This window comes from Mesitornis unicolor, unplaced genomic scaffold (assembly GCF_000695765.1).
Source record: "Mesitornis unicolor isolate BGI_N332 unplaced genomic scaffold, ASM69576v1 scaffold20008, whole genome shotgun sequence".
Taxonomy (NCBI): Eukaryota; Metazoa; Chordata; class Aves; order Mesitornithiformes; family Mesitornithidae; genus Mesitornis; species Mesitornis unicolor.
In genome coordinates this window covers 1-23995 of record NW_010202769.1, presented here as the reverse complement: position 1 = coordinate 23995, position 23995 = coordinate 1, and the positions used below count along the sequence as shown (strand labels likewise).

Here is a 23995-nt window from a genome sequence, read left to right as displayed (position 1 = left end):
GAATTCCAGATCTAAACCTTCATTTTCTGTTTGCTGGGATCTATCATAACCAAATTTTTAAGTTTTAAAGACATGTGGTACTGTTTCATTTGTAGATTATGGTAATTTATTGTTATTCTTTGCTATTATTATTCAATATTGAGCAGAGTACCGTAAAGAAGATTTTCGTTCTCTTGCTGCAGGTTGATCTTTGTGTCTCCTTTTTCCCCAGTGTGCTTTAAAAAAAAAATTAAAAAAAAATCCATTTTGATCTTCCTTCTAGTTTCTCAGGGAAAACAGTGTTTTTCTCTGTAACCCAGGAAGAAGATCTCCCTCCCTGAATCAGCGGTCTTTAGCCTCTGGCTTCGTCACTTACCGAGCCTTGAAAAAGCTACATTGTATCTTCTAGACCAGCTGGTTTCCATACCATTGAGTTCACTGGAAGAAGTGGCTTGCATCATAAAAGACTCATTACTGGTATGTGCAACATGTAGTACCTTTGATACTGCTCTTTCACATTTCAGAAGTGACAGGGAGTTTTCAAATACATCAGCATATTTGAGGGAAGTGGCTGTCATGTGGTATAGAACTTGCTAATGCAAAGGTAAATCTTGAGTCTTACAAATGTCAGTAAATTTTTAGTTTTTACACTGGATTAGCAGAAGAGAAAATTATTTCATCCATTGATGAAGAGATGAGAATCTGACTGGTGGGTGTGCTGAGTACCTGCTCCTGTCTTAAAAAACCATCAACTTTGGCCAAGGAAGATTTGAATATGTTTTTACTTCAGTCTTTCTGCACTTGGGAGTTTAGCAGTTTAAACAATTGACATTCTTTGTAGATTGTTTTATTATGGGCTCTTTAGTTACTTGTTTTGTTTGAAAACCCAAACAAAATTCTTAATACAAAACATTTGCTAAATGTTAGTTATAGTTTTCAAATGCTGTGTTATGCAGTACACCAAAATTTTTTCCTATGAGAAAATATGATACCTTTTCCAAAATAGTGAGCTACTCTGCAGCACTAAATGTAAATTTAATTGTTAATTACAGTGTGAAATAGCATGTGCTCTATGCTTTTAAATGATATATTGCATAAAATGTATAGAACTAAAAAATGTCACACGGTATCTTATTTTCAGACTATGAAACTGCTTAGGTAGGTATTTTAGAGAGGATGAGAATCATACCTTTATATATTCTTCCTTTTTTAATTGAATCTACAAATTTCTATTTCTGTTTTAGGGATCCATTCTAATACTTGCAAATCTCATAGGTGCTTGGCATCAACAGCATTTCATATGTCATCTGGGGATCTAGGTATTCCAGAAGACAAAGCAATATACAAGGCCTGTGCCTAATTTTTTCTGTATCATATACACTGTAAATTGAATACAGTGTATGGCACCACAACAGCCTGAGGAAAAAAAATAAAATATGTAGGTTATATATAAAAAGAAGAAAAATATTTATTTTAATTATTGGTTAATTGTTGTTTATTAACAATTTTCATATTTACATTGTCTTCACATCCTCATCCCTGAAAAGAGTGGAACATTACTGTGCTAGCACACTTAGGTTGTTCTTACTTGCCCCTGCTCCAAAGGCATTGTGCTTTCAAAAGAAGATATTCACAGAGTGGGAAGACCAGTGCACCAGCTTCAAATGCTGGTTTAGAGAGGACATCCTGTGGACAAGGAGTGGAATGAATGAAGGGAGAATGAAGAGAGTAATTGACAGGTGGATACTGCTGATTGATAAGCATTGGTGAGAGGGAAGGAGCATAAATGGGAGATGGGTTGCCAACTAAAACTCAACAGAATGAGGAACTTCAGAGAGGCAGTGTAGGAGGAAAAGGTTTGATCCAGAAATAGTGTTCTAAAACACTTAATGATATTTTGTACAACTTGTACATGGTACTGTAAAGATACTTGTATGTCATTAGATCAGTCAGCTCTTTGAATCCAACAGTACAATTAATGTTGGAAAGACAGTAATGTTGGAAAGACATTTGAATATTTATTTAGGAATATGAGTATGCATATATTGGCAGTTGGATTTTTATGGTATTTGTAGGGTGTGACCTCTGTTTGCCTTATGGATATGCTAATGAAAAGTGGAATCAGGAGATAAACTTGATTTATGCAGGTTTTTTCTATTTGGAGTTACCTCTAGGGTAGAAATAGGCAGAAATATGTTGATAATTTGATTATAGTATATGATAAGAAGGAAATTTCAATTTCTTAATTGCAGTATCAGTGTCATTTATCTAAACAAAATATCTTGATACAGTAACCAAACTGTACATGAGCCTTATAGAGATCTCTGTTACCCAGATAGTTGTAAACCATGGTACTTCCATTATGAATAAAACTTGATATGCAATACTCTTATATATTAATTCCAAGAGTAATTTTAGTGTGATAGTGTATATGGTATACTACTATGTTTGTGGTTCTGGGGCTGAACTGGAATTAATATTGGAAATTCTATAGTTATTCAGAAGTAATAAAGACAAATGAAGTGACTATCACAAATGGCCTTTTAGCTTCTTCAGAATTTGGTGAGTGAGTGGCTATCTTCGCTTCTGAAGTAATTTTAAGGTTTGTGTGTGTGTTTGTTAACAGGTAAAATTTAAATAGATAGAGATTAGAATTGTATGCTTTATCAGAAATGCATAGATATGTATATAAAGAGATTTTTAAAGCACACATTTTATAAAAAAGTGATGTGAATCAGTGTCAGTTATAGTTTGTGTTCAGTTCTTAGATAGCTTTCCAAAGTAGTTTTATTTATTTTGAAGTTATTGCAAGAAAAGTGCAATAGGTTGAAAGGTCTTAAAATGTGTCGGCTTCTCCTTTATGAACCATCTGATTTTGCTGCATTTTGTTTTTCCACCGTGTCTGCTTTCCCAAGTCTAGCCCAGCACTGAAATTATGTTCCACAGAGTTATGTTTAACTCAGTTAAAGCTCTAATTGTGGGGTCTCCCTTGCTGTTATTTTTGCTACAGCATTACAGAGCAAATACCGTTTTAGTGGGTGATATGGCAACTCTGGTGTTGCCTGACAGGATACCAAGCTGGAGGCTGCTCCAGTTCCCATGCCCTTGAACTGCCCTCTTGCTGTGCCTTATCCCCAGGTTTCGAGTCTAGTTGGATCCACACTCACCTCTCACTGGGAGCTGTGCCAATGGAATAGGTATTAATGCGGGAGAAAGGAAGAAGGAGAGAGAGGGAAAATGAGATGCTTTTTTCCTTGCTGTAATACACTCCAGCTAAGTTACAAGTAGTTCTCTTAGTATTGCCTGTCTTAAAAACCTGTGTTGTTACGATAAACTTTTTTGATTACTGCACACTAATTTATTCATAACGTTGATTAATTCAGGAGATTTAAAATTGTCTGTATAAAGATGCTTGTGCTTTCAAAGTTAGTGTATGCTTGAAAATAAAAATACATTTGGCACTTGGTATAAGAAAAAGAATGAAGTGACACTTCTTATTTTTAATTGGTGGTAAACACAAAATTCAGGAATACATGTAAACACATTATTTGGAAATACAGACAACATGTAAAATACAGCATTGTAGTATCCTAAAATCTAGATGGCGTTAACTGTAGAGATGTTGTGTCCAATTTATTGTGTGTGAGTCTGGAAATCAAAAGAACTGATATTTGTGGTATTACCACCTCAATTCTATTGCTGTGTCATCTTGGACACGATTTGTTTTCCAAAGTTTACTCTTCTTACTTGTGGTTGTTACAGAGCCTTCTATTATATGAATAAAATGCAGTATATGATTATTAGTGTTTTCCTCCTTGTGCCCTTTACTTGCATCTTACAGATAGAAATGTATTTTTCTTATTTCTTTATTTAGTTCTGACTTTGTATTGTAAATTAGTTGTTTAGGATTCTTCTTTATGAAAATACAGATGCAAAAGTAGTGTAGGTCTATAAAACTTGTATATGTAGTACTTTGTGTTATAGTATATTTTTCTTATTTATTTCAAAAATTTCAGTGGTTTTGTGTAGGTTGTTTTTTTTTTTTCCTGAAGAGGCACACATTCTTAAAATATGTAACTGTGATACCACACATGTAGCTCCAATTCCCCATGTTGGAATCTATTTGGTTTAGTGTGTGTTGTGCCATATATACTGTGCATGTTTTGAAAGTGAGAGAACAAGCTTCTGGTAGACAGTGTGTTTGATTTGCTGAGCTTTCTGTGAAAAATATTGCATAGCCACAGACAAGGTTGTTAAAATGCAAAATGCCTTTTCATCTTGAAAAAATAAGGAGATATTGTCAACAACATGAAAACCCTATGAGAATCTCTCCTAAGACTGGTAATCCCTTCCAAACTCCAGGACTGCTGTTGGCCACAGCAGAGCTGTGTTGCCTGATCTAGTCCTGCTTCACAGCAGGCACATCTTCAAACTGCATTGGAGACATTTGCACTATGATTGCGCTCTTTGAGTGCTTGCAAATTAATTCCATGCAGTCCGTTGATCAAAATCAGAATTAGATAACAGCAGTGGAGTTTGGGGTTTTTTTGTTCTCCCTTTTGAATACCAGTGGTGGAATTCATATTGATTTTGGTAGTGTAGATGAAATACTAGGAGCTATTAGCTGTGGTTTTTTGTAGTGAGCACTGTAGATTGCTGCCGTCTGGCAGGAAAGGGTGGGTAGTTTTTCACTGTTGCATACAGCACATTTGTTTTGGTCTTGTACAAAAAAGAACTTTGATATGCGTGGCAAAGTGCAGATGGACCCTTTCCAGTTTACTCAACCTGTCTTAAGCAACAGTGGGCTGGTACATCAGCATAGAAGTGTGTGCAGAAGTAGGTCGAGTATCTGAAAAGACAGTAGAGAAATTGCTGAATTCAACAACCATTTAGCCCATAGGACTGAAAAACATACTTCTCACTTTCCACTGTTTTTACAGAATTGCAGAATGGAAAGGGTTGGAAGGCACCTCTGGAGGTCGTCTAGTTAAAGTTTTCCTCTTAGAAAAAAAGAAATGAAGGTGTCTTTTTTATCTTATCCAGCTAGGGCTTTTTTTTTTCTCCCTTTAGCAGTGGAAGTTTGGAGAACAGCCTTGCACCAAGCTGAATGCTGTTCTTCACACGTCTGAACAACCGGCTGGCTGTAAATACTCTCCGACACTAGATGGCACACGTTCAATAGGACAACTTAGCTACAGCCGGGTGACAGCGTGGTAAAACATGAAAATGTTCTAGTATGGCAAAGACAGCTGTGAGAAACAAGGAGCTTTCCTAGGCAGTTTGTATTAAAGGTTGTCTCCCTTTATATTTTGAGATTATGATATAGTGAACATAGAATAAAGTCCTAATTCTGCCTGTGTGCAATTTTAAAAAAAAATCTTTTTAGTACTGTTTAGCTTGAAAAAAATGCATAAAAGTTTTATTTGGAATACAGTGTCAGGCACTTAGAGGTGTTACAGTGAATGCCATTTATAAACGCTGCTTCTTCCATGCATCCTGAAGTTTATAGAATACATTTTATTAAATATGTGTTACTCCAGATTGTTCAAGAACTACAGTCTTACCAAATCTTCAGAAACAAAAAGTGTGAATTTGTTTTTTAACTTAGGCAACTATGCTATGGGGAATGTGTAAGTAGTTTTTTTTTCCTTGATGCTCTGTAAAAGCCTAATAAATCTTAGAATTTAAAAATATTGGATGAGAAAGTAGTGTGTATACTTGTGCATGCTTTGTATAACAGCTTTCTTAAAACAGTCTTTTCACAGAATCACAGAATGTTAGGAGTTGGAAAGGACCTCTGGAGTTCACCTAGTCCAACCCTCTTGCTAGAGTAGGTTCGCCTAGAGCAGGTTGCACAGAATCACATCCTTTTGTGTGATAGTATGATACAATGCTTCACTAGTTTAAAAACAGTACATTTTGATGCACTGACATACTTGGCTTGTACTGGCAACTCTGAAATTTGCAGAAGAAAATAATGCTGAGAAAAAATGTCTTGGACCAAAATATGTGCAGTGGTGCTAAGGCAAAGGCAATAAAAGGCAAAGGTGATAAAATTAATTTAATTTCAGGAATTTAATTTTTAAGATGTAGCAAGACTCTCAAAGCATATCCAAAAGGGATGGTTTATGAAGAGGAGAGAAAAGCTTTTTTTAAATCTGATCTCTGTCTCTTGCCTCCGGCAATCACATGCAACAACCTATTCTTTCTGTCTGCCACCTTTAGTATTTTTAGTGATTGTTGCCATAAAGGGCTTGGGATCCCAGGTGTCCGCATTTATCAGCCTGCTTGGTAGCACTGTGGATCTCCTTCCGTGACTTTGACATAGTTATTTTGAAGAACCTAATCCTGAGAAAATCTAAGGGTTTTGTAAGAATCGATCTTAGATTATCAGATTGATAATTCCAGTGTAGTAGCATACATGAGTTAAGATGTAAATTATACAGTGGAAGTTGTTTGAGTAGTTTCTTACTAATGACTAATTTTCTTTCTTTCATTTATCAACAGCCACAAGCAGCAAACCATCCTGCCATTTTCAGAATTGTGAATGAAATTTTCAAGTAAGTTTTGAAATTATAGTGGGAAGTGCTTCAGCTGATCAGTTTAAACACAGAGGTTTTCTTCATGAGTATTATATTCTGAGATGTATCATAATTTCAGGATGTCTTTTTCTTTAGCTATATGCCCTTCTGTGTAATACACTGCAAATCTTGTGAAATTTACATCAAAGTTACGTTATAAGAACCGTTGATACAGTTGACTACATTGTATTTTAGCCTTTAAGAGATATAGTTTATTTTGTGCTTCAGTAAGGATTTGTGGTTGAAATATGATTTTAAGGTGAAAATTAAAAATGTTGAAATGGCTTTGTCCATGCCAGCATGAAGATGGAATTTAGTTAAAACGTTTTCTCTTGCCAATGTAACCTCTTTTATGTTATGTTAATAGTCTTCAGGACTGATATCAAGTATGCTTTTAATGGCCTTAAACTATTGATCTGCTGTTAATAATGAGTGTGGCTTTGAATCTGTTATTATTTTGAAGCAATAGATAGTTTACCACGTGGGGGCTTCCAGTCCTTTGTACTCAGTTTTCAGTGGCTTTTTCTCTTTACTTCATTTGACTTATCAGTCTTTTTAAGTACACCTACTGTCAGGATTATCAGTATCACAGTTTTGATATAACAATAATGTGTTTAGTGGCTGACATTCTTTGCTCATCCCATGTTTTCCATTTTAAGAAAAATGGCTTCCAGCTGTACATGTTTGGGGGTATTTGTGTATCTGTGTGCGTGTTTAGGTTTGTGCAGGCACTAACAGAAGAGTCTTTGCTGTAGAAACTTCAGACTGCTGTGCTGTGAGAGGGAATCACTCAGCAGCTATTGCTGTGGCAGCCCTTTATGTTGCTGTGGTCCAGTGTCTGAGCACAGCTAGCATTTTTTGAATAGTTGAGACCAGTCACTTTCCTAAAGCAAAATACACTTGAAAATTTCTGTGACTTCAGCAGACCTGTACTAATGTCTTAGGCTGGAGGCTGTATATTGTGATGGTAAAGGGAGACAAAATTTGTTCAAGCTTCTTGTCTTATTTAGGGTCAAGGTGTATTAAATATTTTCAAAAAATACCCCGACACTGCATAACTCGTTTGCACTCTTTCAATTTGTAGACAGTAGAAATGGATGAGATGCTGTTTCTCAGATAATGCAGGACTTTGTCCAGCAGAGTATTTCCTAATAAAACTTTGCACTTGTATTAATGTTCCAAATCGTCTTAGAAATTAATAATGTTTTTGTGTTGCTCCCATGTTTGTCTTCCATTATTTCCACTTAGTATGCTTGTTCCTCTACATTGTTGTTATTAAACCCTTACTGTGTTTTAAAAATACTATGCTTCAGGTCCTCTTGGTACTAAGTGAAGCTGTATATGTGAGCTGGCTTTCGCAGACCAGTTGGTTTCTGCAGCTTTGTGTTAATTTTGTTGTATTTCTCTGACATCCTTCCAATTACTATCAAGTAGTGTGCGCACATTAATACTCTATTCCAGATGTAGTCACATATGAGACTTTAGAGAGCTGCTGATAAACAACTTGTACTTTATTGCTTGGAAACTGTGTTGTGTTTGTTCACCTGGCAGAAAACTCCTTCTATTTTGGGTATTAATATTCAGCTAGAAGCACAGATTTGGGCATTGTCTCTCTTTCAGGAATAACTTTTCCTGCTATTTGCATGCTTTTTATTGAGGTTGATCATGCCAAGTTGTTTTCTCTCAGGGCTATTAACAGGAATATTGATTCCCAAGTAGAAGCTCATTTTTGTTGCCATGTGCAGTCATACAGAAATCCACACATTTAGACTGTCTTGAGTTTCTGTGTACTATTTCTTGTGTTTGTATTCGTGATTAGATGTGCCTGTAGTTTTGTGAAAATGTGTCTGTTACAGTAATGTGTTAGCTCTTCTTATCTTTTAGATCATGGAAAGAATAAAACAATTTTCTAATAAAAAACTTGTATCTCAGTGTCAGCTTCCTTTGAACATTTCTCCTCCTTACCATTACATGCTTCTCAAATAAAAGAATGAAATTACACTTTGCTGCCCATATTTTTTCTGCTCCATTTCCTCAAATTTCCATTATGCCCTATGGAGGGCCAGTTAAACCATTCACCATCCTGAACCTCAAGAGTAGATTTTATGATTTCATCATTGAGAGCACAGTGGAATGCATTGGTCCCTAATTAAGTCCTGATCTATATTACACCTTTGGTGTAAACTTATTTCTGTTTGCGGTTCTCATTCATTGCTTGGAGTCACAGTGACTGAGCAGCAGCTGTATTATTTAAGTTCAGTCTCCTTTTGTAGTTTTTTAAATATGTAGCTTTTAAATTCAATCAACAACTTTTGCTTGTTTGTTTCCCTCTCTCCAGTAGGAGTGTTATATTTAACAGTTTAAGTCAAGATCTTTTTTTTTTTTTTTCTCTCCAGATATGTATCCCAGGAGATTGTGCTAGATTGTACTTTCTTTCTAATTTCGGATGGCCTATGGCACGCAAGCCTGTAAAGCACTAAAGGATGCTTAATTCTAGGCATGGGAATTGTTGCTCTGAACTGAGTAAGACTGTTCAGATGCCAAATTTGCCCAATAAAGTTGTGGTAGTCTCTTTTTTAATTTTACACTTTTTTTTCCCCCTATTGGTAGGGTAAATTATGTCTATCTGCGTGTTTAATGTGTATACTTACTAAGTCTAATTCAGCTGTAGGAGTTGCATATATTTCTTTAAAATAAAAATAAAATTCAAAAAGTCTGTAAAGTTAGTGTTTTCATCAGTTTCCACACTGGCATAATGAGCTCAGATGCAGCTTGAATCTACAGCGAACAAAGAATGTACCCTTTTTGCTTTCATTTCAGTTAACAATAGTGTGATGGGGAGACTAATTACCTGATCTGTCTTAATCTAACTTTTGAATATTTAGGAATGCACTGCTGGAAACAGATAGAACTCCAGAAGTTGTGACCATAATACAGGTGTTTACACAGCTCTTCCTTAATGCTCGTCAGAATGAAAACAAGCAGGTTAGTCGAGATCTATTTCTTAATGTTTCTTTTCAATGAGAAGATAAGAAATTTCACAAAAAAATTACAATTCTGTTAAGAATGGTGACTGAATATAATGAGCTAAATAATAGTATCCCTTTACAGCTGTAGAGTCTCTTCTGCAGAGATTCTTATACATGTCTTACTGAACTGAATTAAGTACAATTACTTCTGTATGTATTAAACAAGAGTAAGATCGGTTTCTCATTTTTAAGTTTCAAGATAAAGCTATAAAAGTCTTGTCTTTTTTATAGGTTGTGAATTTCTTTTCGGGTTCCCGAATCACACCAGTGATTTTTTTGACCAGTTTTTTTTTGGTTGTTTAACTCTGATTCATATGACATTAGTTTTGAAAGTATACTGTTATTTAATAGCTTTCACTTTAGACTTGGGAAAATTTCCAGTTCATTTGATTTTTGTATCGTTCTGGGGAGATGGTAGTTAAGAAAATTTTGTGACTTCCTGAAACTAGTGATGTACTGGCCTTTAATGAGCAGTGTTATAGAAATCTGTCTTCTAGCTTCAGGCAATATGAATTAAAGATGAAACTGCAGCTGCCTTGCTCAATATATAGGTGCTGTGCATGTCATTTTGTGACCTCCTGACCACATGACAGCAGCACACTGTGTAGCCCCAGGTGGGGGTGACTGGGTGGAGAACAAAAATGAAGATTCCACGCCCATCTGACACTCAAGAGCTAATCCTGTTGTGCAGGTGATGCATTTGCTTAGGGTGGAAGTCTGCTGGCATTGTAGCATGGACTGTTGCTCACATTTTGGAAATACTTTTGAATGTTAAGTTTCCTCTATTTAACTTGTATATACTTTGATTCAGTATTAGAATTTTAAATCCCTTGTTTCATAGTTTATAAATGAATGATAGTGTTAACTAACGGTTGGCTTGCAAAAGTGCAGGCACAGACTACTTCCTAAACTTTGTTTAAATCAGTCAGATCATATTTTTTTGTCATACCAATATTACATATATTCAAAAGGCACTCGTCTTTGTGGTATCTGGATGTCCTTGACAGGACATAATGTGCTCCATTAGCATTTCACAGAGGGATGGTAAAGCCATTAATGACAGAGGATGAGGAGTCTGAGTCATCTGAGACTTTAGGAATTTATAGTACAGTTAATTGAAAAAAGGCAAAATAACAAAATTTTCAAAATAACCAAGTTGTGTCTGGCAGCTGCAAAGGTTTGCAGGGTAGGAAGAGAACAATTCTCTATTGCAGTGTGGTAGCTGTCAGAAATAGCTGTCTTCTCTAATAACTTTGTAGATCATTTAGAGCGAACAAGGTTTGGCAGAAAAAAAGCTAAAGAGTGTGAAAAAACAATGCTACAGTGTTTTGGAATAGTCTTGTTTTCTCTGTGTTTTGGGAAACTGAAAAGGTATAAATGGAACATGGGGTTTAACCTTACTTAGAAAAAAGACCATTTGTGTAGTCATTGAATAAGAAACTTAAGAATGCGTATATTGAGATCACTGAATAATCCTTTCCATATTTTGTACAGTCAGATTTCCTTCAAGTTTGTGATAGTAGTAAAAACTGACCTAAGGATGTTTCAGTCACGTTACTTGTAAATTTATGAACTTAAAGTTCATGTTTTTATTTGATAGAAATTATATTTTTCTCCAGGATTACTTTCCCTTGATCATTTCAGAATTGTCAGTGATTTTCACCTGGAAATTCTGTTTTAAATACCTGGATAAATATTTTAAGCCAGTGTTCAACTTTTATTTCCTGTCATACATCATGGCAATTATTACAACCAGCCACATCAAAACTTGTTCTGTCTCTTTGTACCTTGTTTTGCACTTTGTGATGGTTTATGTAAGGAAATAACTGCCTTAAATACTTTGTTTGTATGATAGGAAGCAAACATTTTTTTCTTTGCTTAAACAGTATGCTGAAAACTGGTTTTCTCTTACATTGCCTTTGTGGCAAAGGCACATTGCTGGCTTATGTCCAACTTTGTATCCACCAGGATCCTCAGGTCCTTTCCTGCAAAACTGCTTTCCAAGTGATTGGCTCCCAGCACATAATGGTGCCTGGGGTTGTCCCTTCCCAGGTGCAGGACTACGCTTTCTCCTTGTTGAACTTCATGAGATTCCTGTCAGCCCATTTCTCCAGCCTGTCAAGGTCCCTCTGGATGGCAGCGTAACTCTCTGGCATATCAGCCACTCCTCCCAGTGTTGTGTCATCAGCAAACTTACTGAGGGAACTCTCTGCCTCTTCATCCAGATCATTAATGAGGATGTTAAATAGGACTGGACCCACTGTTGACCCCTGGGGCCACTAGTTACTGGCCTTCAGCTGACTTCATGTCAATGGCCACCACCCTCTGGGCCTGGCTTTTGTGATTGCAGTGAAAAAGCCCAAGAAAATGAATATGTCATTTTCTTCATAATGTAAATATTTTTTAATGCATGTATTTTAAAAATCCATAAAGAATTACTTTTTCTAGGCAGGCTTTTCCTAAATAGCCTCCTTTCTTTATGCAAAATCCTAAAATTAAGTGTAGTTACTTCTGTGTTCTCGTGCTTCACGCTGTATTGCAAATTACTACCTCAGAGGAGATTGTCCACTATGGATTCGCATTGAAAACTTACCAGAAAGCTCTTAAAATAATTATTTTGTATCTTAGCATAAACTTCCACTGAAGGCCTACTTTCCTTGCCATTACCAGCCTCTTGTAACAGCTTTACTCAGACGTCCTTTTGGTAAGTTTCTTGAAATATTTGCAGCATTAGCCAACCTGCAAGATCTGTATGTGTCTTAAAATAACTTTTAAAAGGGATGAAGACAAATATTAGCCATTTCCTAAATAGAATGTGTCAAATCAGCAATTTTAATAATATTCTTTTAATTATTTTTTTTCTGGAACATCTAATTCTTGTGTAAAAATAATACAGTTTAAAGAAAACTAAACCAGAAGTAAATAACAAGGAAAGAGTACATAATTTTGTAGGAATTAAGACAAGTTACTGAGATTGTAAAAATACCAAGCATTCATATAATATTAATAATTTTCATTGTGAAAATTTTCATATGCATATTAGAAGAAATAGCCTTGCCATTTGTTTCTACAGCTTGAATTCTGCTGATCTTTTAGATTGCAAGCCTAGTATTTTTTTAAGCTTTCCAGTTTTTTGATAAAGAAACCACTGCTCAATATGGTACAGATTTTTATAAGCAATAATTTCAGCTCAGTACAAGAGCCTCTAAGAATGTAACTCCGCTGATTATATATTAATATTGTGGTAGCATTTACAAAAGGGTACATCAGCCGTATTTGAATATTCCTAGCTGTACTTCCTCACTTAGCTTTGTCAATGAACTATTCTAAGAAACACACCAGTATGTAGTACTGAAAACTGAGAAACTTTAAAATGAAATTTTAAATATTTCATGTTAACTGAATCAAGTTGCAGTAATTTTAATGCTAGCTTAATTTGGTTAATTTCACTGTTCTGCTCCAGTTGGACAGACTAGACTTAAGAGTTTTATTTTCATCCTGCCTCCTCAGAACTGCCAACTACACACTGGTCTCAACACTTGAAACACATTTCGGATATGCTCAAAACATTAGTAGAAGATACAGACACCAGGTAAGCATTATTGCATTTTTTAACTCTTTGTCCTTTGCATATGGTACTTTATGAAAAGTCAGGTCATTTGAAGTCTTTAGTGGCTACATTTCATAATTTCCTTATAATTCTTTAAATAGAGCTTTGTTTTAAAGAATAAGACTTAGATGACTTACTGTACCTGAACTTTGTAGCACCTATAGACCTGACCAATAAGCCTCTGAGTAAACAAAATCTTGTTGTTCTTTCCATTTCATCAAATAGCTACCTGTGTAACAGAAGTGCTTACGTGCCTACTCCCCCATTTCTCCTCCAAAACTTTTAAAACTGATTCTAGATTGAATAACGAGAACTCTTCCAACCAGAAAAGCAGCTAGTACTGGAAAGAGCCTGTTGTGAGCAGTACTGTTTTATGAAGGAGATTAGCCTTTCTGCAGGCTTGTGCAAACGTCTAAACTAGAAACTTCTTGAGTTTTTGGTTGTTTTTTTTTTAAAGATACAACTGCTAGACTGGAGTATCATTTTTTGTTATATTACTCTTTGGGCTGACACCCCATGTTTCTGACCTGCTGCCTATAGCTTTTTTTGTCCGAATAGTTGCTATAATGAATGATAGTGTTTGTGGGCATTAATTCTGCTTTGGTAGTAGATGACCTAGATGGACTATATGAAAAACATGGAAAGAGGTGCATCTCTATCTCTTGCTGCCTTGTTAATTGTTCTTATCAGGTGTGTGATGAGACCTGACTCACACAGAGCTTGGATATGAGTCTTGTCAGATATGCTCCAAGAGTGAGCTTTCCAAAGAGTATTGAAAAGCTTTTAAATTGAAAGAAACCAATCTCACTTTGCTTTAAAACCCAAAATATTTCAGTAGATATATGGATTGCCTAGGCCAGATAGACTTACAAAACAGTATACCAAACTGCCCCTCTGTGTCCTGGAAGGCAAGCAAATGCAATCATGCTTGATTTGTTAACTCATGGAGGCTCTTATTTTTGTTGTTTAGTGGCAGAAAAAAGCTTTTTGCTACTCTCTCTGAGTGCAGTCAGGCTGTTTTCTGGCAGCTTCTCACTTTCTGTATGAGATGCAGTTCAGGGCTTTATCTCACCTGTTCGTCCCTAAAGTCTGTCAAAGCTTTTCGCCCTTGGAATGTAACCAATAGCTAACCCTGGCTTTTTAGTGAAACATGTGACTCAAACCTAGAACAAACAAATAAAAAAAATATCATCCGTCACAATGCGTTACAACAGTAGAATCATGTCTGTTCTTCTGCTGCCTAGCCCTCTGTTGGCATATGTTGTCTTTTTCCCCTTTTGCTTTGATAGTACGCTAGTTAGAATAGTATTGAACTTGCCAGAATATCCTCTTATTTCCTTTACAACTCATGCAACAATTATGTTTTCTACCAAACCCCTCTCAGTTACAAAGAAAATAGATCTAGCCTAAGTTTTAAAATACTAATATTCTTGAGGAATCTGCATTCAGTTTTCTTTTATTGCTTTATTCCTCATTCTGCATCCTTTCTACTTAGTAAGATTAACAGAGGAGCAAAAAATACTGCTATGCAGCATATCCTCTTGCTTCTTGTAGTCAGTGCTCTTTGTTTATATGGCTTGTTTTTCAATGGTTCTATTTTATTCCAAATGTAAGTGTTAGAGCAAGGTACCTTCTGTGTACCTCTAATCAACAGATTGCTTCTATGCCATTATTTATTATTATATGTATTCATCTCAGTGAACAGCAAATATTATGTGACATTTTAAACCAGAAATCAACAATTACATACATTTTGCAAGGGAAAGTCCCAGAAAAAGTGAAGGACCACTTCTGGCAATGCCAGTGGAGCAGTTGGCATAGGTGCTGCTGCAGAACAGGCAGAAACATCAGTGGGGACGGAAGTGCAGGGTACACAACTCCGAACCAGGCACTGTGATGCTACAGGAAAATTGTGGCGAGTTGTAAGCACAGTGGTGCCTAGGCTCTCTAGGCAAGAATTAAATTCTGTTCTGCTAAGTAACTGTTAAAATTAGTTTAGTGCTTAAAGTTTAAGGACTTGCATTTATCCTTTGAGTCACTTCCAGTCATAACTACTGTCAATGTTACCCTAAGTATAGTTATCTGTTCTCAGTAATTAACTTTTAATTAAGTTTTATCTTTGATTTGTACTTCACTGAATTTCAGAGCTAGCCTGTCCTCTTAGATTGTCACAGCTTTGAATTATGGTTAAATAAGGAACCTGTTTTCTCTGAGGAGAGCTGTTGTCCTAGATCATTATCAGATTTTCTTGTTTTTTCAAAGGTTTTTAAGTTGCATTTCCAGGTTCTATTATCTTCAAAGACTTTACTAGTGTTGATCCTGTTCCTTTAGGTTAAGAATTTTATTCTCAGATTTTGTCACAGATCTCTAGTTCCCTGCAGTCTGAGCCATGCTGCTGCCCCTCCAAAAGCTGTGGAATATCACAACGGGGACTTCTATAGCACTCGCCTCGCTACTCTGTGTTACTGTATGCCAATCTTTTATGTCTGATGTGAGTGTTCACATTTATCCAAAAATACTGTTGTGGTGGATTTGTGTCCTAGGAACAGGATTCTGAGACTCTGAGATTCTCTGTCATACAGGCAATACAATTTACAGGATTGATAATTTCTGGGCTACCATTAGTTTGCATCTCCCCATTATTTCTTTATTCTTATCCCAACTTCAGAAGAGTACATGTGAGGAAGTATAGAGATGAGCTGTGGTCCGTTCTCACCTTTCTTTTTTCTCACTGCACTAACCCAGTTGTAAATACCTTCAGCATTTACATTGAAGAGGACCTGAATTCTAAGAATCAGGAGATGAATAACCTTAAAAACTTTCTATTTAGTCCATCTAAATGTAAGCCCTCATGAATTACCAAAAAACATGTGCGTTGTAAGTTACCGAAACAGAAAATAACCCTGGAAAGCAAAAAAGAGAAACTGGAAGACAGTATAAGGCAAGAGTATGTTAGAATACAACTCTTGAGATATGATTTAAAGTCTTGAAAATCCTTCAGCTGGAGGGTATAAACAATAAGGTTGTATTTTATGAGGTATATTTTAATACATAGTATATTGTTACAGTTTATTGGATACTGGTATTATGGACAGTCTGTTCTACTGACAAATTTAATCTGTTAGTAGTTATGGATATTACAGAATATTAGGAGTTGGAAGGGACCTCAAAAGATCATCTATTCCAATCCCCCTCGCAGAGCGGGATCACATTATATGTCTCATTTGATTGTGACAGCGAATAATAGAGTAGTGCATGACTGTATGCTTAGCAGGTAAGGCATTATCTTTTGAAAAGCAGTTTAATGATTTTTATTTTCATGCCAGCATTCTTTGCAGTTAACTGAAGGTATTTAAAGATGTTAAATAGCAAGTAATACTTAATTGTATCTTTGTTATTTTCCAGTTCTTTTGCTGACCTTTTTGAAATCTGGTTTTTGGTTGCTCGTTTTGGAGAATGGCTGGATATCGCGACAGAACAATTACTGAAGGCTGCTGTAGAACCAGATGGCTTGCTGTGGCTGCTGGCATTTTACTACTGTCCTCAGAATGAAAATCAGCAAAGGGCTCAAACAATGGTCAGTAATGGAGCAATAGTAAGCAGCAATAAGCAGTCAATAATCTGCCTGTATCTTACTGCTATAAAACAAATAGTTCACACCAGAAAAATGAAAAGTTTACAGTGGAGAAAGTTTTGGCTTTACCAAGATCTCTTGGGAATCGTGTGGCAGTGGAGAAATTGAAAGATAATTTTTGTGGATTTGCTTGGTGATGTTTAGAAAACATTTTTCCTCTTTATAGTATGTTATGTAGATTAGCACCATCTTGACTTTCTTTTGGATAATTTGGGTGTTTTAATCACATATAAAACTACTCTAGGAATGGTGTTTTTTCAATCACTGTGTGGTAGAGTTCACATTCCCATATTAGGGCATCTTCTGAGAAGGAAACACAAGAAAAATCACAACAGCAGTCAAAGAAGTCAGGATACTTATCAGACACAGCTCTGAATGCTAAATCTTGCCCATCTATTCTGATTTCTCTCATATATCTTTGCTGATTTTTGACATGTTTGAGATTGTAACAAGTATGCTGTATCCCCACATGCTAGGTTTCTAACAGAAAGAAGCAGTGTTCTAACCTCACACACTGTACTGCGTGAAGAGTGCTGTGTGTCAGTGTATGCATGCAAATACATGAAAGCCTTTAATTTAGACCTATTATGAAAATTTGAACTAGCCTAAACAATCTGATCTACAAAGCCTAAGTTCAAATTCTGGCTGTGGCATCTCCAGTTTTCCTTAATTAGAAAATTGATTCTGTTTGATTTAAAATGTAGCTTAGTATACCACACTTGGAAAACATCATGCTTTCATTTTACAGTTAATGGTCTATGTACAACTGTGTTTTACAATATTTTATTACCTTCCCTTCCCCTCCTGCCACCCAGGTGGCACTACAAACATGAGCTCACATGTCAATCACTTTTTAATTTTTTTTCTATTTAATTTCTTACAGAAGTGGGATGTTGGTTGAACAGAGCGAAGTAAAGAAACCAGGACTGGTTTTAGAACGCAGTTTTGGGAAAGAAGGCAATACACAGAATCAGAGAATGGCAGGAGTCGGAAGGGTCCTCAAAAGATCATCCAGTCCAACCCTCCTGCCAGAGCAGGATCACCTGCTAGGTCACACAGGAATGTGTCCACGTCAGTTTTGAATGTCTCCAGAGAAGGAGACTCCATAACCTCTCTGGGCAGCCTGTGCCAGTGCTCTGTCACCCTCACAGTAAAAAAGTTTTTGTTACGTTTGGGTTGAACCTCCTGTGTACTGCTTTGTGACCATTGCCCCTTGTCCTGTCACTGGGCACAACCGAGAAGAGTCTGTTCCCATCCTCCTAACGCCTGCCCTTTCGGTATTTCTTAGCATTAATGGGATGCCCGCTCAGCCTCCTCTTCTCCAGGCTAAACAGATGCAGCTCTCTCAGCCTTTCCTCATATGGGAGATGCTCCTGTCCCCTCATAATCTTAGTGGCTCTACACTGGACTTTCTCCAGTCATTTGTTGTCCTTCCTGAAGCGGGGAGCCCAGATCTGGACACAATATTCCACATGTGGCCTCACTAGGGCAGAATAGAGGGGGAGGAGAGCCTCCCTTGACCTACTGGCCACACATTGCTTAATGCACCCCAGAATGCTATTGGCCTTCCTTGCTGCAAGGGCACATTGCTGGCTCATGGTCATCTGCTGTCCACCAGGACTCCCAGGTCCTTTTCCCCTGAGCTGCTCTCCAGCAGGTCAGCCCCCATCATGTACTGATACATGGAGTTGTTCTTCCCCAGATGCAGTACCCTACACTCACCCTTGTTGAATTTAATTAAGTTTCTCCCTACCCAGTTCTGCAGCCTGTCCAGGTCATGCTGAATGGCAGCACAGCTTTCTGATGTGTCCCAAGCAATAAACATGAGTAAATGAAACTGAAGGACTATAGATGCAGATCTATGTATGGAACATTGTTCTAACTCCCACACCACAGAATGAAATCACATTGTCTCATACATAAAATAATTTCTCTGTGTGTGCCTTATTCTGTCAGTTTGTTATTCTGTTATAAAGTATGAGAAAAAAGCTTTTCCACTGACAGCCCACACAGTTACTCATTCATTCTCAGAGGTCTAATATTTCAGTTCATTATGATTCTTTTCTTCAGTTACTTCAAGTAAGACTCTTTTTTTTTTTTTTTTTCCCACAAGTCAGGCTACTTCAGAAGCATTCCCACAATTCATGCAAACCTTCTGCCTGTAGCTAGATACTTGCTTTTTCTTTTAATTTATCCTTTGGCAGGTTAGCTCTCAGCTCTTTCAGATTGAGTGGTTTCTTCCTCAACCCCTATACCTTTCACCAGTTAAGGATTACAATGGGATGGGAACTTCTGGCAGATGCCAAGCTGGAGGACTTTTCAGTCAGCACATTTTTGTGTGGAAAGACATGCACTCATGATTTAAGATTTTATCTTCCTGCTGTTTACTTTAAGAAGGAGCTTATATATCAGCAAGAGTGGAATACATAGGGTTAGAATTATTTAATGAAGAGAGAGGCTACTTTTGCTGTTCACTGGACTTCATTTGTATACACAGGACTGAATATTCTGCTGCTCAATGTTTGTTTATTTGTTGGAGTTCTTTTATACCTTTAAACTGTTAAACATAGGAGTAACAAAATTTGGAGGTTGGTGATAGTAACTTTGGCACTGAGTCTCTAAGGGCTCATAGAGCAGAGTCTGCTACTATCAGTCTCCGGTCTCATGGGATGGAGGCACACCAAAAATAGGGTGCACAGAGGGATAAAGAATCTTGAAGAATTCTGGTTACATTTCTTTAGGTTTTGGTATCATTTGTTGCCTCACATGTTATTGTGGACATAATTGAAGAATAGCAGCTTTTTCTGACAATTTTAGGTGGCATTGTTAATAGGGCAGGGATGATAAAAGCAGGGTCAGGTAAATGATGGAAACAAATTGTCCTAATGAACATGGTATCCTTTTCGCTTGCAGTGGTATATTTTTCTGTTGTTCCTGCACTTGTTCATTTGGGTTTTTTCTACCAGTTTGTTTGGTTTATTTTTAATACGGTGAACAGCATTATTGTTAGTTTCTTTTGCAATAGTTGCTTATAGTCCTTTTTCCATTGTGTAGAGGCCAAAAACTTCTGTTTCTTACTCCCAGTAAAAATTAGTTTTTATTGGCTAACTCAAAAGGTAAAACCATAAGTTGCAAACAACACGGGAAGAAGGAAAATACTGCATTCTTACCAGAATATTTTATCAGCTGAGGTCAGGTTGCATGCGGATTTAACTGATTTGTAGCAGCAATACTGAAATGAGCCCTTGAGGAGCCTCTGTTCTTTTTCCCACAATGCAAAAATCTGACCACATTCTGCTGAGGGACTTTCTCCACTTCCTTTTATTATTTAAAAAGGTTGAATCCTGGCTTGATGCCCTGCCTGCTTAGTTTGCATGACTGAAAAAAGTTTAAAAATTCCATTCTTTCCACCTCCCTGTGTGAATCACTATAAAAGAAATGTGTACAGCCCTTCCTTCCCTGTTCCCCCTGCTGCTTGAATTCAAACTCTTTTCATGTTTGGGTAGTTTCTGCCAAGGATTCAGTTTCCTGTTAGTGGAAAATTCAAAGGAAAAATACCATAGATATGACCTTTACTCTTCTCTCATCCTGCATCCTTTGAAATTTTTTCCTACAGGTAGAAGCTCAAGCACTCTACAATCATCTAATGATGCTCTTCAGCTGTACAGTTCTTTCTGTCAAAGACCTGGAGGCTGCTGTACACAATATAATGGGTATAGAGCAGTGTTGTAACCAGCATCTTGCAGCGCATCTTCTTACCAACTTTTTGCTCTTTTCTTCTGGTGGACATACGATTGCAGAGGAATTTATTTACCATGTAAGTTTACCATTTCCTCTTTTTTTTCAGTTTAAGTAAAATAAGGGCTTTTTTACTATTTTGGATATAAGTTCTTACCTCTTAATAAAGAGGTTCTGTTATGTTTCCTGTTCTCACATAACAGAGAATTAAAGAAGATCTTGACTAAAGCAACTATACCTAACCTGCTACGTACCTGTTTCAGCTACAGTCAGAATGTTTTCCTTCTTGACACCTCTTGACAAGATCTCAGTGAAAAGGTTGTCCTGACTATACAGCTGCAGGAACAGTTGGAGTAGTAGCTTGCAGTTAAGGGATACCTACAGTTCAATTACACCTGGCATAAATAGCACATGCAAACATTTTGCTTTTCCCAGTTGTAAATCATTCCCTTAATTATCCAGCTACTGCAGAGATGATGGAACTGTCTTCTCCCTGTTTTCCATTATGTAAAACAGGTAGTTACTGACTGTTAGCATTAATGAGGGAAAAGCTTCATGCTTTAACAAAGCCAGAGATTAAAATGGTGTAATAACTGAGAAAAAAAGAACAAAGACCTGAGAAAAGTGTCAGCATGTGAAAAATCTGAGAAGACGAATAAAATGTTGAAGGTGAGCCACAATATCTTCCTGTTGTTGATGAGAGCCTTCAGGTATATTGGTGTCAGCAGTATAATGTGTTTGTGTCTCTCAAGACAGTAGTGTAATCTCAGTGTAAGATTAGGAATTTATTCCTCTCCAACTATAAAACAATACTCTTTTTAAGAAGTACAAGCCTCCTGTGCCAGTAGGTCTATGGCCAGTGTGTGGTTTTAAACTTCAAAAGCTTTTCCTTTCAGGAGCAGTGTGCTCTTCCATCTGTATAGGGTATATGGAATGTATAAGGAGTCTGGTTTTATGGCACGGGGAACTGGAAACCTATTTGTGTTGTTAATCCTTGTGGCTGACTAAATAGACAAAACATTTTCTGCTTAAGAAGGGCTAAGATATTTCTAGCATTTTAGGTGTAAGTTCACAAATTATCTATTTCTTCTTAGCATAAGGATGTATTGATAAAATTAGGGCTCTGTATGTATTTTTATAGTCTGCTGGTTTTAGTATTTCTATGTTGAAGAATGTAGCTGTTGAGCAGTGGTGCTGTGATATACTAGTCTGCTGCTTTAAACCTCTTCAGGAAGACCAAAGGCAATTTCATTTTTCTTTATACAAAGCAACATAATGAACTTTCAAAATTTTGAGTATTCACCAGTGCAGTGTGGTCAAGAGCTGTTTTAGGCCAGAGTATTTTGATCTAATTAATTTTGACTATCTGTGTAACCATTAATATGTAGTTAGGTTCTCCCTGTGATTTGGAAGGGCCTGAAGACAACATACAAAAGGCAGAAAGGTATGGAACCTAACTGGGATGCACAGCAGTGGTTTTAGTTAGCATAGTAAAATCTGGGATTAACACAGCAGATGACATGGAGTAAAGTCCCTCCTGATCTGCAAAAATTGCAATTTAGGGTCTTTTCTTGGTCCTTGGTCATCTTCTGGGGGAGGAATGTATTTTTACTATTGAAAGCTTTACAGAATTGAATTGTCTCCCCATGCCCACTGAAAATCTTCGTGTTCCTTTAATTGTTTTCCAAGAAGATGACTTCCAAATGGTTACACTGTCTGTTCCATTTGAGTTTCCATTAAAAACTTGTTAACTTCTTGATTTGTTTCACTCGTATTTGAGAGAACAGTAGAAATATCAGAGTTGCTCAGTTCTGTGAAGATTTATGAAGAGATGCCTTGGGCAGAAGCTGCTTTTGAACTCAGAGCATTTCACATGTTCAGTGGTGAGGGACAAATCTGTGGTTTTGTTGTGAATATTAACGGCCAATCCTTAACACTTAGCAACATAGTTGTGTTACTTCCCATCTTTTCTGTTTCCCTTCAGATTACAGAGACAGCTGACACAAGCAATGAAGTCTGTAGCCTTCTTGTCCGTACTGCATACAGAATTAACCATAATGGAGAAGAAAACCAAAGGACTGTGAAGCTGCTGAATAAACTTCTTCAAACACTAACATTGAAAGTTTAGATTTTTTTTAATGTCATCTGCTTATCAAGTCAACAAATCAGATCTTTATCCAGGTGTCAGACTTTCTTCAATGTCTTGCACTGCTGGTTACCAAGGGTAGAAAAATACCTACTTAAGCATATGCTGCAACTTTGTAATCTTTCATATATATTTCAAAATAATACTTTGGAAATATTAACCTTTAATAACATTATAGTAAATATTAAAGATGGTTGAATATTTTGTTGTAAGCACCTTCTTTAACAAGAGACATTTAAAGCAGTTCACTCACCTTGTTGTTTATCTGGCTGAGGATCAGTTTGTCTCCCAAATTACACATGGTTTTATTAGCAAATAATATCCAATTGCTTGGTTGGTAAGTTGTTCCTAAAATGCTTTGTTCTATAATTCTGCTTTTATGAAACTAACGATCTCAAGTGAGAGTTAGTGATTCATGGTGAATGCACTCTATGTTCTCAGGAAATCAACATTTCCTGAACTTTTAGTTCGTTTTTGGAAATGTTTCCAAATGAAATTCTTCTTGGGTTTGCTAAATTATTGTTTTCTGTGCTGCAGCTTTCACAGGACAGTGTTCTCTGGAAACTGCTATACCAACAGCTGATCTCTGTCCACAGATATTGCAGGTAGAAGGTTGCTTGCAGTGTGCCATGACTGGTGCTATTGTTTATTTGTTTAAGAAATATTTTTTTTCATTCAGATAAAACAGGGCAAGCACAACATAGGCATAAGGAAACTTTCCAGTTTGAGAGCATATGGTTGCAACTCACCTCCTTCCTTTTTGTGTCCAGAGGTAGCTTGCTTGCTTCATTGTTTAGGTTTTTTGGCTCATGCAAAGACCAAATGGTCTGTCCCAATGGACAGGGAGCAATGGCTTTACCCTTAGGAAAGTATTTGTCCCAAGAAGTTTTGTGAACCTGTTTCTAGCTTAACTAGAAAAATAAGTGTGGAGAACGGTAATGACAGAGGATCTTAACTCTTTTCAGTAATTTGTTCTCATATATTATGTAGCTTCAATTTCAACACTTGTGTATTTTCAAAGATGCTACTTGGAATACTATTCTTGCATACAAAATCAGAAGCATCTATCTTAAATTAACATGGTATTCTGAATGTAGCATTTGTCTTTGAGCAAGGGAAAAGAAAAACAATGTACTTAATGTCTCTTGGCTGTAAGAAATGGAAGAATATTTCCTTGATGCTTTTGACTGATTTCTTATAATTTTATTCCAAATGAGTCATATAAGACCAAATTACAGAAATTACATGTCACAGAATCACACACAGAATCACAGAACG

General features: G+C 36.6%; 1 protein-coding gene across 1 annotated transcript in view; it reads left to right on the top strand.

The window, feature by feature from the left end:
- The window catches only part of FANCC (Fanconi anemia, complementation group C), a gene marked incomplete at its 5' end in the record, with an annotated part of 28411 nt that extends 5712 nt beyond the window's left edge, over positions 1–22699 (top strand). The window contains 8 exons of the mRNA XM_010190502.1: positions 300–456; positions 6487–6539; positions 9446–9545; positions 12218–12293; positions 13100–13181; positions 16605–16776; positions 20450–20650; positions 22556–22699. Of these exons, the coding sequence (XP_010188804.1) occupies positions 300–456; positions 6487–6539; positions 9446–9545; positions 12218–12293; positions 13100–13181; positions 16605–16776; positions 20450–20650; positions 22556–22699 (985 nt within the window). The remainder of the gene's footprint in view (positions 1–299; positions 457–6486; positions 6540–9445; positions 9546–12217; positions 12294–13099; positions 13182–16604; positions 16777–20449; positions 20651–22555) is intronic.
- Positions 22700–23995: the final 1296 nt, after the last annotated feature.